The sequence below is a fragment of the Mustelus asterias genome, chromosome 12 (assembly GCF_964213995.1).
Source record: "Mustelus asterias chromosome 12, sMusAst1.hap1.1, whole genome shotgun sequence".
Classification (NCBI taxonomy): Eukaryota; Metazoa; Chordata; class Chondrichthyes; order Carcharhiniformes; family Triakidae; genus Mustelus; species Mustelus asterias.
In genome coordinates, this window is record NC_135812.1 from 101,573,098 (window position 1) to 101,585,758 (window position 12,661).

General features: G+C 46.6%; 1 protein-coding gene across 1 annotated transcript in view; it reads left to right on the plus strand.

Annotated features, from left to right (window-relative positions):
* Positions 1 to 3,018: 3,018 nt before the first annotated feature.
* gnav1 (guanine nucleotide binding protein (G protein) alpha v1) overlaps positions 3,019 to 12,661 on the plus strand; it is a 150,571-nt gene continuing 140,928 nt past the window's right edge. Inside the window, exons 1-2 of the mRNA XM_078225736.1 lie at positions 3,019 to 3,377; positions 6,508 to 6,599. Coding sequence (XP_078081862.1) covers positions 3,248 to 3,377; positions 6,508 to 6,599 — 222 coding nt within the window. The 5' untranslated portion in view covers positions 3,019 to 3,247. The remainder of the gene's footprint in view (positions 3,378 to 6,507; positions 6,600 to 12,661) is intronic.

Here is a 12,661-nt window from a genome sequence, read left to right on the forward strand (position 1 = left end):
AATTGTACTGGGCTAGGAACCATCCGACAAAGTGATTTAAATCGCTATCTTTGGATAGTTCTGTCAGTTTTACAGTTATAGTTAATCTGAAAGAGTTTGAGGAAAGTAAAGCACTTCTAACTTCAGTGTAACCATTTTACACTCAGACCAAGTCCCGTACGGTACACCCCCATCTTCCCCCCCCACCGATGTCTGAACCCCCCCCTCGATGTCTGAACCCCCCTCTCGATGTCTGAACCCCCCTCTCGATGTCTGAGCCCCCCTCGATGTCTAAACCCCCTCCTGCCCCCCATTTCTAAATCCCCACCTTCCTGCCTCGATGTCTGGACCCCCTCCTGCCCCCATGTCTAAACCTCCCCAATGTCTGAACCCCCCCCCCTCGATGTCTGAACCCCCCCTTGATGTCTGAACCCCTGCGCCCCCATTTCTAAACCCCCACCTTCCCCCCTTGATGTCTGGACTCTCCTATGTCCAGATCTCCCCATGTCCAATTCCCCTCCGAGTCCAGCTGCTCTCCCCTCCCCAACGTCTAAAACCCACCGCCCCCCTCATCCTTGCCAATGTTTGAGTCCCCACTCCCACACCCCATTCACTTACCTTCGAAACTCACCTTCTCCCTTTCAATGGGGCATTTGAACTCACCTGCTTTACGGCAGCTAGTGCTGTAAAAGGGGGGAAGTAGAGGGGTGGGGGCTAGTCCTCCTTCGCTCCTTTCGTGCTTCACCGCTGGAGCCGGGGACGCATCTCACATCTTCAGTCCCACCCGGCCGGAGTCTGTGGATTGGCCATGGTAAATTACAGGGATTGGGTGGGGAGGGGGCTAGGTAAGATACTCTTTCAGAGAGTTAGTGAAGATTCATTGGACCGAATGGCATCTTTCTGCACTGTAGAGATTCTATGATGTCCGAGGTGATTGAAGCAAGATTCAGATGTTTGCCCCCTCTTTCTGCAGCTGCGAACTGACTTGTTTTCCATTAGGTGGGTTGGTGCAGAAATTATTTTTTTGTTCCCTGTTCAGGGAGGCTTGGGTAAATCAGCCCGTAAACCCTGCAGTGGATGAATACCCAGTTCAGAGCAGGCTCTGTGGTTTGGGTCGTGGGGCCTGAACTTTCTGCCTCATGGAGCAGCTGCCTGCGATGGACTCAGTGGCCAACCCAGCACAGGTAACAGTCTGGACACAGGAAGGCAGAGCTCAAGGGCCAATGGCAGAGGCCAGATCTGTGAGGGATAGTGATTAGAGGGTCGGAGTGCAACTTACCTGGTTAACCATCAACATTAAAGTTAAAGTTTATTTATTAGATACAAGTAGGCTTACGTTAACACTGCAATGAAGTTACTGTGAAATTCCCCGAGTCGCCACACTCCAGCGCCTGTTCGGGTCAATTCACCTAACCAGCACGTCTTTCGGACTGTGGGAGGAAACCGGAGCACCCGGAGAAAACCCACGCAGACGTGGGGAAAACGTGCAAACTCCACACAGACAGTGACCCAAGCCGGGAATCGAACCCGGGTCCCTGGCGCTGTGAGGCAGCAGTGCTAACCACTGTGCCGCCAATGTCCTAACTATGTTAGTTTAGTTTAGTTTGGTGTTAGGGGTTGTGGGTTTTAACAGAAAGAAAAGACGTGGTTTGAACGCGTAGATTCAGATAACACACAACAGGTTTATTGAAGAGCTGCTCTCTGCACTGCACAGATTACAAAACTGAAAATAATACAACAGTCTCTGCAATAACACCACTGTCAAGTTGTGTGATCAACTCTTAAAGCAACCTGCAACCCTTTTAAATATATAATAATTACCCCTTCCAAGGGGCCCAGGACTGACCTAGAAGCCATGGTTTCATTGTCGCTGGGACTTTCCCCACCTCGTCTCCAGCTGTATCAACTCTAACCACTCAACTTTTTCAAAGGTTTTGTTGTTGCTGATATCTTCCAATCATTGCCTGCTTTCCAATGACCTCACAAAACTGCTTGTGCACTATACTATACCTCTGCCCTATCCCCATGTATTTTAAAGTTTACTTATTAGTGTCACAAGTAGGCTTAGGTTAACACTGCAGTAAAGTTTCTGTGAAAATCCCCTAGTTGCCACACTCCGGCACCTGTTCGGGTACACTGAGGGAGAATTTAGCACGGCCAATGCACCTAACCAGCACGCCTTTTTGACTGTGGGAGGAAACTGGAGCACCTGGAGGAAACCCACACAGACACGGGGAGAACGTGCAGTCTCTGCACAGACAGTGACCCAAGCTGGGAATCGAAACCCGGGTCCCTGGCACTGTGAGGCAGCAGTGCTAACCACTGTGCCACCGTGTCCCCACCGCCAACCTAACCTACACATCTTGGCACACTTAGGGGCAATTTAGCATGACCAATCCACCTACCTGCACATCGTTGGTCATTGGGAGGAAACCTGGAGCAAACCTACGCAGACATGGGGAGAACGTGCAGACTCCACACAGTGACCCGAGGCCGGAATTGAACCTGGATCCCTGGCGCTGTGGGGCAACAGTACTAACCACAAGAGAAAATGCTGGAAAATCTCAGCGGGTCTGGCAGCATCTGAGAGGAGAGAAAAGAGCTGACGTTCCGAGTCCAGACGACCCTTGGTCAAAGCTGACCGTGCTAACCACTGTGCCAACATGCCACCCAGGCCCCTCGTTGGGAACCCCTGCTTTGGAAGATGATGGGTGGGGTTAGAAAGGATGTCACGGGGCTGTGTCAGTATTTACTATAAGCCCCAGTCTGGACTTCATTGATTTATTGGTGCAAAGACATTATTTGGACTATTTTAAATTCTGACTTGCAGAAAACATTGGAAGTGCCCCTTTCCAACATTGATGCTATAACAGAGATAATATATATGTGTACAAAATTTGAATCGAAAGAGAAAAACTGATATTTAAGTGAGGAATATTAATCTGCCAACTATTACCCAAACAGAAGCTGGCTGTATTAAACAAGCAAACGTCATTTCCTCTGTAATTTGCCAGGGATTTTCTCTGGTGTAACTATAGCGCCGGCGCTTGCAACTTTTTTTTTGTTGCAACGAGAGGAAAGTTTGGTTTGGGAGTTGAGCAAGGGAAGCAGAGAGTTGGGGAGAAGGCGCTGGCTCAGCGAGGGAGGGGATGAGGGGAGCAGTGAAGCAGCCTGGCTTGACTACTCCTTCATTCTGATTCCCCCAAACTCCTCTCTCTCTCTCTCACACTCACTCACTCCCACTTTGGGAAAAAAATGGTCGGCGGAGATGGGACTGTGCCTGGGATCCGAGAGCAGTGCCGAGGAGCGACAGGCGAAGCTCCGCAGTGAGAAGATTGACCGGGCGCTGTATGAATGTGCCAAACAAGAACTCAACGTGGTGAAGATCCTGCTGTTAGGTCAGTGAGACGGTCCCAGGGGAGAGGGGGTGAAATTGACAGCAGCGTATAACACACACCTGGAATTGTTCACCCACCTCCCCTTTCATCAGTTAACAGTTTGCACGTTGCCTTTTCTAGATAGCTCCTTTTTGGAGTAGCCTGAAGTTTTGTTAAAATGCTTAATTATTTCTCTCCCTATCAACCCCCCGCCAAACAAATATTCGAAAGTCATGTCGATATCCTCCTATTCACCTTGGACTCTTTAAACCTGAATTTCTTCCCTCCAGTATGTGAGAAGTGTATTCCCCCACCCACCTCCCTTTAATTAGGGGATTGAGTTACTGGTTGGAGGGATACTGGCACAAGTCTAGACCAGTCCATTTAACGGCTCTTATCCCGGGGAAGGGGGTGGATCACTTTTATTTCAACAGAGCTTTTGCAATGTAGCCAGTGTGTGTTCCTTTAACAAATATCTCTCTCACTTTCTATCTATCTGTATATCCTGCTAAAAGTTGTTAAACTTTTTTTTGATTGTGTTCCTTTAACAAATCTCTCTCCGTATATATATTTTTACAAGTTGTTTAAGCATTTCTTGATTGTATGCGTTCCTTTAACAAATCTCTAAGTATATATATATATATGTGTGTGTGTAAGCTCCACACAGACAGTAATCCAAGCTGGGAATCGAACCCGGGTCCCTGGAGCTGTGAGGCAGCAGTGCTAACCATTGTCACCCTGCCGCCCTAACATTTAAACATTTTTTTTGAGTGTATGTTTTCCTTTGACAAATCTCTTTCTTTCTCTCTCATTCATATATATATATACTTTTTCAAAGTTCATAGAATCATTGAAACCCTACAATGCAGAAGGAGATCATTCAGCCCATCGAGTCTGCATCAACAACAATCCCACCCCAGGCCCTATCCCCGTAACCCCACATATTTACACCACCAATCCCTCTAATTTACGCATCCCAGGACACTAAGGGGCAATTTAGCACGGCCAATCCACCTAACCCGCACATCTTTGGACTGTGGGAGGAAACCGGAGCACCCGGAGGAAACCCACGCAGACATGGGGGGAACGTGCAAACTCCACACAGTCACCCAAGTCGGTCATCGAACCCGGGTCCCTGGCGCTGTGAGGCACAGTAAGAAGTTTCACAACACCAGGTTAAAGCTGTGAGGCAGCAGTGCTAACCACTGTGCCACCCTAACATTTAAGCAGTCAAACATTTTTTTGATTGTATGTTTTCCTTTGACGAATCTTTCTTTCTCTTTCTCTCTCATTTATATATTATATATATATATATATATATACTTTTAAAAGTTGTTCAACATCTTTCTGATTAAGGTTCAGACTCTCCATGTATTTGTATCTATCCTGTGTGACTCTGTATGTGTGTGTGTGTGTGTGGGGGGCTGTATTTATTTTATAAAACAGTTTGTGTTGTTTTCGTGCTGAATAGATAAAAACTAAAAATAAAACAATATGTGAATAATGGGACCCATTGTGCATCCCAAATAAATTTACAACAAACAGCGTTGATGCAAAAAGCGTGACTCTTTGCAACATGTGGGGCTAAATGAGAAGCTTGTGAGTCATACTCTGACCATTGCAAACAAACTGTACTTAATTTCACATCAGCTGCTTTAGCACCGCTAGCTGTTTGTGCCGCTGAATGGGAGAGATGTTAAAGCTTAAACTCAATATTCTTTAAAAATGACCACAAGTAAACTGGGAGGGAAAAATGGAATAGTTTTCTGTCTGCTTGGTTATGTTTCGGTTTTCTAATTTGCATAGAATACCTTCTCTGCCCAAAGGCAGAAAATGAAATGACTCACTCACATCTGACATGAACCAATGCCATTGAAAAAACCCCTAACTACCTGAGGATAGAATCATAGAATCCTACAGTGCTAAAGGAGGCCATTTGGCCCATTGTGTCTGCACTGACCACAATCCCACCCAGGTCCTGTCCATATAACCCCATGCATTTACCCTAGCGAGTCCCCCCAATTTAGAATCATAGAATCCTACAGTGCAGAAGGAGGGAATTCGGCCCATTGAGTCTTACTCTCAGATTCTTGAACACCGATCCCGTCTGTGAGGTTCAGTGATATTTTTAGGAAAACCTATAGCCTGTGTAACCTGATACCACAGTGGCTTCTAATGAACAATGCCCCTCTTGAAATCCTTTCTCTATGTACACGTGAATCACATGGGCCTTGTATCCAGGAGAAAATGCATGTTAACTATCATCTAGACCCCCAACCCCATTCCATCTTTGAATTAAGTAGAGAACTTAACGTATAACTGTTTACAAAATCTAACACCTCCCTGCAACTTGGAAACTAACAGCAGCACAACTGCTCAGGGCCTTTTTTTATCACAGGTGTGAATATCTTGGACTCTCCCACTAAGCCTCCCTTTAACACCCAAACCTATTTGTTGGACAGAATTCAGAACAGGTCAAATGCCTCCATTTTACCCTAAGTTAAAGAGAAAGTCCGAATAATACAGAACAATCTTTCAAACCTCATAATTGGAACAATTTTGAAAGCAGTTGGGATGTTTAGAAGTTAACCTGTGCTGTGGAATCCGGGGGGGGATTTGGGCCAATAACTCTCGGGTTTGAACACTATATGTTCATGGACAGAGTGGATAGTCAGAAGCTTTTTCCCAGGGTGGAAGATTCAATTACAAGGGGGCATAGGTTTAAGGTGCGAGGGGCAAGATTTAAAGGAGATGTACGAGGCAAGGTTTTTACACAGAGGGTGGTGGGTGCCTGGAACTCGCTGCCGGGGGAGGTAGTGGAAGCAGATACAATAGTGACTTTTAAGGGGCATCTTGATAAATACATGAACAGGATGGGAATAGAGGGATATGGTTCCCGGAAGAGTAGGGGGTTTTAGTTCAGTCGGACAGCATGGTTGGTGCGGGCTTGGAGGGCCGAAGGGCCTGTTCCTGTGCTGTAACTTTCTTTGTACTAAGTGGGGGTGGGTGCGCGAGGGATAAAGTGTTGAGGGTGGGCAAATGGAGTTGAGTTTGATGATCAGCTGGGATCGTGTTGAATGGTGGAGCGGGATGGGGAGGTCAACTCGTGTTCCTATTAATTTCTTATCGCCTTATGTTGTGTGCGTTTCAGGTGCAGCAGAGAGTGGCAAGAGCACGTTGGTAAAACAAATGAAGATTATTCACAGTCATGGTTTCACTGAAGAAGAACTGATAAGTTTCAAGGTAACTCTCCGAGGAAGTATGAATATTGAATAAATGAGCAATTCGCACACTTCAGTGAGGTTAAAGGATACACTCTCAAATATACTTTTATTAATTTTGTTTCTCTCACAGTGGCACAGTGGTTAGCGCTGCTGCCTCACAGCGCCAGGGACCCAGGTTCAATTCCAGCCTCGGTCACTGTGTGGAGTTTGCACATTCTCCCCGTGTCTGCGTGGGTTTCCTCCGGGTGCCCCGATTTCCTCCCACAGTCCAAAGACGTGCTGGTTAGGTTGATTGGCCATGCTAAATTGACCCGAATGTGTGGGGGATTATTATTGTCACATGTATTAACATACAGTGAAAAGTATTGTTTTTTGCACGCTATACAGACAAAACATACCGTTCATAGAGAAGGAAATGAGAGAGTGCAGAATGTACTATTACAGTCATAGCTAGGGTGTAGAGAAAGATCAACTTAATGCAAGGTAGATCCATTCAAAAGTCTGACAGCAGCAGGGAAGAAGCTGTTCTTGAGTCGGTTGGTATGTGACCTCAGACTTTTGTATATTTTTCCCGAAGGAAGAAGGTGGAAGAGAGAATATCTGGGGTGCGTGGGGTCCTTAATTATGCTGGCTGCTTTGCCGAGGCAGGGAGAAGTGTAGACAGAGTCAATGGATGGGAGGCTGGTTTGGGTGATGGATTGGGCTACATTCATGATCTTAAGTAGTTCCTTGCGGTCTTGGGCAGAGCAGAAGCCATACCAAGCTGTGATACAACCAGAAAGAATGTTTTCAATGGTGCATCTGTAAAGGCTGGTGAGAGTCGTAGCTGACATGCCAAATTTCCTTAGTCTTCTGAGGAAGTAGAGGTGTTGGTGGGGCTTTCTTAGCTATGGTGTCAGCATGGGGGGACCAGGACAGGTTGTTGGTGATCTGGCCACCTAAAAACTTGAAGCTGTCGACCCTTTGTACTTCGTCCCTGTTGATGTAGACAGGGGCATGTTCTCCTTTACGCTTCCTGAAGTCGATGACAATCTCCTGTTTTGTTGACATTGAGGGAGAGATTATTGTTGCCGCACCAGTTCACCAGATTCTCTATCTCATTCCTGTACTCTGTCTCGTCATTGTTTGAGGTCTGATCCACTACGGTGGTGTCGTCAGCAAACTTGAAAATCGAGTTGGAGGGGAATTTGGTCTTGGTGTATAAGGAGTATAGTAAGGGTCTGAGGACACAACCTTGTGGGGCATCGGTGTTGAGGATGATCATGGAGGAGGTGTTGTTGCCTATCCTTACTGATTGTGGTCTGTGAGTTAGGAGCGTACACACTCGGGTACACACTCGTGTACACACTCGGGTACACACTTGTGTACACACACACATGGATGTGCATGCACTTACCAAACTAATTGGGGCAGCTAATTCTGAGGAGGCCATTCAGGAACTATATCACAATCTGGGCAAATGTATATGTGGACAGAACAATGTGGCTGATGTTTAATCCTGATAAATATCAAATTGTAAACATAAGAAGTAAGTTGGGAAGCAGTCAGACTCCATGCAAGGTGTTGAAGCAGTTGTGGTTGAAGTGAAGGATTTGAGGAATATCAGCAGAGGTGAAACTCGACACGTCTCTGACTAGAGGAGTTTCCAGGGGATTTCATAGAATCCCTACAGTGCAGACGGGGGCCATTCGGCCCATCGAGTCTGCACCGACCACAATTCCACCCAGGCCCTATCCCCATAACCCCGTGCATTTACCCTAGCTAATCCCCTGATACTAAGGGGCAATTTAACATGGCTAATCCACCTAATCCGCACATCTTTGGACTGTGGGAGGAAACCGGAGCACCCGGAGGAAACCCATGCAGACATGGGGAGAACATGCAAACTCCACACAGACCCAAGCCGGGAATTGAACCTGGGTCTCTAGTGCTGTGAGGCAGCAGTGCTAACCACTGTGCTGCCTTGCCGCCCCATTGCGCTGCCATGCTGCCCCATTTGTAATGGGGCCTCGGCTTAATGACTTGGTATTGGATTAGTGTATCCAAGCTTGCAAAGGGTACTGAGTTAGGCGGCATAGTAAGTTGCTGTGTGGGCAGAACAATGGTAGATGGAATTTAATGTTGGAGGGGGGGAAGAGTGGCATAGTGGTAATGCCATTGTACTAGGAATCCACAGATGTAGACCAATGCTCTGGGTGCATTCCTAAAACCCATCTGGTTCACTAATGCCCTTAAGGGAAGGAAACCTCCTTACCCAATCTGGTTTACATATGACTCCAGCTGGGTGGCACAGTGGTTAGCGCTGCTGCCTCACAGTACCAGGCACCCGGGTTCGATTCCCGCCTTGGGTGACTGTGCGGAGTTTGCACGTTCTCCATGTGTCTGCGTGGGTTTCCTCCGGGTGCTCCGGTTTCCTCCAAAGACGTGCTGGTTAGGCTGCATTGGCCGTGCTAAATTCCCCCTCAGTGTAACCCGAACCGGCGCCAGAGTGTGGCGACTAGGGGATTTTCACAGTAACTTCATTGCAGTGTTAATGTAAGCCTGCTTGTGACTAATAAATAAACTTTACTTTAAAGACCCACGCGATGCGGTTGATGCTTAACTGCCCCCTGAAATGGCCGAGCGAGCCACTCGGTTCAAGGGCAATTAGGGATGGGCAACCATTGCTGGCCGTGCCGGCGACGCCCAACATCCCATGAAAGAATAAATAGAAAGAAAGCCATCCACTGAGACTGCCAGACTGGAATATTTTCTTAATGCTGTGAAAGAGGGTTAAAGCAGCCGTCAGTCAAAACAGCAGAATGCGAGTGGGCATTGAGTCAAGGTTATCTTCCTGGGAGGGACATTACTGGATGAAAAACCAACCTGGTTTGTTTGCAGCAGATTTGCTTTTGTGGTCTCGACAATTCAAATCCCTGACTGAGCTGGGAGGAATGCACTGCCTTATCTCCAGTCCCACTACTCCACATCGAAACATACATTTAAATGATTTCTTCAGCTAACTATACTGCAAAATGAATGCTTTCCTTATTAATCCGAGAATGAGCGCTCAATATTCACCTTCCTTACAGAAACAGCAGTTATTAGTTTCTGATAAAACCAGTTTTTCAAGATAGAAAGACAAAGCTATTAACTCGCAGTATGAAATGTGAAAATATAATAATTACTTCTTCTAAATACCCTAACACACTCACTCTCTCTCGCACACCAACACACATGTAAGCCTATTTATGGCACTAATAAATACATTTAAACTTAAATGGTTCAAGGTAAAGTTTAAAGTTTATTTATTAGTGTCACAAGTAGGCTTACATTAACGCTGCAACGAAGTTACTGTGAAAATCCTCTAGTCGCCACACTCCGGTGCCTGTTCGGGTACACTGAGGGAGTATTTAGCATGGCCAATGCCCCCTAACCAGCACGTCTTTCGGACTGTGGGAGGAAACCGGAGCACCCGCACTCTGCTCTGAAACTCATTTTTCTCTCTGAAAGCTTCAAGACTGTCCACACTCATTATAGCAAGTATATTTATGTTTGGTAACTGTATTTAAGGTGGTGTTTAAGTCTGTAAGAGGAATGTTGCTTATTTGGAAAGGAAGCAGTCATAAGCTAGAAAGTAACTTCCTATCATTTTAAAGTTAAAGTTTATTTATAAGTCACAAGTAGGGCTTACATTAACACTGCAATGAAGTTACTGTGAAAATCCCCAATGGCAAAATATTGTTCAACTGTTAATAATTGCTTCATTTGTTACAGTTACATTTAAACTGTGTAATTAAATAAAGTTTGTTTTACTGTAATTTGTCAGTGAGAGAGAGATGGGTCTCTCGGTCTTGCTCTCACTCCTGGAACAAAGCATCCTTTTCCTCGCAATTATGCCAAAATAGGAAAATTGTTGGAGCCTAGTCTGGCGTCCGAATGTAGCTTGAGGTTCTAGTCCGAGTCACTAACAGATTTAAGAAAATATTCCATGTAGCTTTTCAATGGTGGAATTAAGAAGTGTGTAGCAAATTCCTTGCACAAGTCACCGACTAAAATCTGATGAAATGTCGCGTGCAGTGCAGTAGGTTAAATAAATCTACTATTTATTTATTAGGTTCTTGATCAATAAGAGGATCAAGGGTTCCGGGGAGAAGGCGGGAGAATGGGGATGAGAATCATATCAGCCATGATTGTATGATGGAGCAGACTCGATGGGCCGAATGGCCTAATTCTGCTCCTGTATTTTCTGGTCTTATTTGCTGTGCTCTGTGTGAAGGGGACCCACAAGATGGATGTGTGATCTACCCATTATCTGTTTTGTCTGTCTCTCTGTTACACATCTGTCAGAATTTCTTTTAAACTGTTAAGCAATCTGTGACAAAAGAACAGTTTCTGGGATTCGAAGTCTGTGCTTGAAATAAAAAGATGTGTAAAGTCATTCTGGTCTTTTTAATTGACCCAAGATTAACCTGTCTCAGCCTCTCTCAGGAAGAGATACCAGTTGCACCTCATGGCCTTAAGAGCATTGGGCAGCAGAATTCTCCATTGTGTGCGACACTAAATGTGTTCCTCCCATTGGCTGCCTCAGACCTCCAATCTACTGGGCGGCACGGTGGCGCAGCGGTTAGCGCTGCTGCCTCACAGCGCCAGGGACCTGGGTTCGATTCCCAGCTTGGGTCACTGTCTGTGTGGAGTCTGCGCGTTCTCCCCGTGTCTGCGTGGGTTTCCTCCGGGTGCTCCGGTTTCCTCCCAGAGTCCAGAGATGTGCAGGTTAGGTGGATTGGCCACGGTAAATTGCCCCTTAGTCTCCAAAGATGTCTAGGTTAGAGGTATTAGTGGGGTAAATACCTGGGGCTACAGGGATAGGGTCTGGGTGGGAAGCTCTGTCGGAGAGCCAATGCAGACTCGGTGGGCCGAATGGCCTCCTTCTGCACTGTAGGGATTCTATGATTCAGTGTTATGGAGCACCCTTTCCTTTCCTTGTTGGTAGGTTCTAAAGTAAAAGGTTTATTTATTAGTGTCGCAAGTATTCTTACATTCACACTGTAATGAAGTTACTGTGACACGGTAGCACAGTGGTTAGCACTGCTGCTTCACAGCTCCAGGGACCTGGGTTCGATTCCCGGCTTGGGTCACTGTCTGTGTGGAGTTTGCACATTCTCCTCGTGTCTGCGTGGGTTTCCTCCGGGTGCTCCGGTTTCCTCCCACAGTCCAAAGATGTGCGGGTTAGGTTGATTGGCCATGCTAAAATTGCCCCTTAGTGTCCTGGGATGCGTAGATTAGCGGGATTAGCGGGTTAAATATGTAGGGAAAAGGGGGTAGGGCCTGGGTGGGATTGTGGTCGGTGCAGACTCGATGGGCCGAATGGCCTCTTTCTGTACTGTAGGGTTTCTATGATTTCTATGAAAATCCCCTAGTTGCCACACTCCAGTGCCTGTTCGGGTACACTGAGGGAGAATTTAGCATGGTCAATACACCTAACCAGCACATCTTTCAGACTATGGGAGGAAACTAGAGCACCCGGAGGAAACCCATGCAGACATGGGGAGAACGTGCAAACTTCACACACACAGTGACCCGAGCCGGGAATCGAACCTGGATCCCTGGCGCTTTAAGGCAGCAGTGCTAATCACTATGCCACCGTGTCGCCCGTTCTGCCTTGCATGAAAGATCCCATGGGACTATTTTGAAAAAGAAGCTCATGGATTCTCCCCGGTGCCCTGGCCAATATTGAACCCACTATGATCTGGTCATTGGTTGGGTTTGTGGGATCGTGCTGTGTGCATTTTGGCCGTTGCATTTCCTCCATTCTCTCTCTTTTATGAGTTGGCCGTTTTGTGTTTTTGAGTCCACTCTGACTCTCGCTCTCCCCCTGGCTCCATCTGTACAGTCACAGAAACACAAATCAGTAGAAAAATCCCCCTTTAATCCCTGGCCTGCTCACATGGGTTTCCAAACTGCCAATGGGTTCTGAGCCTGTGATTTGTTGTATTAATGAGCCAGAGGGGGTATCGGTGTCTAATCTGCTACTCTGAATGTTTTTATCTACTTGTGAAAGGACGTGATTAGCTTGCAGATGTTGCTCATTCAGCATCGCTT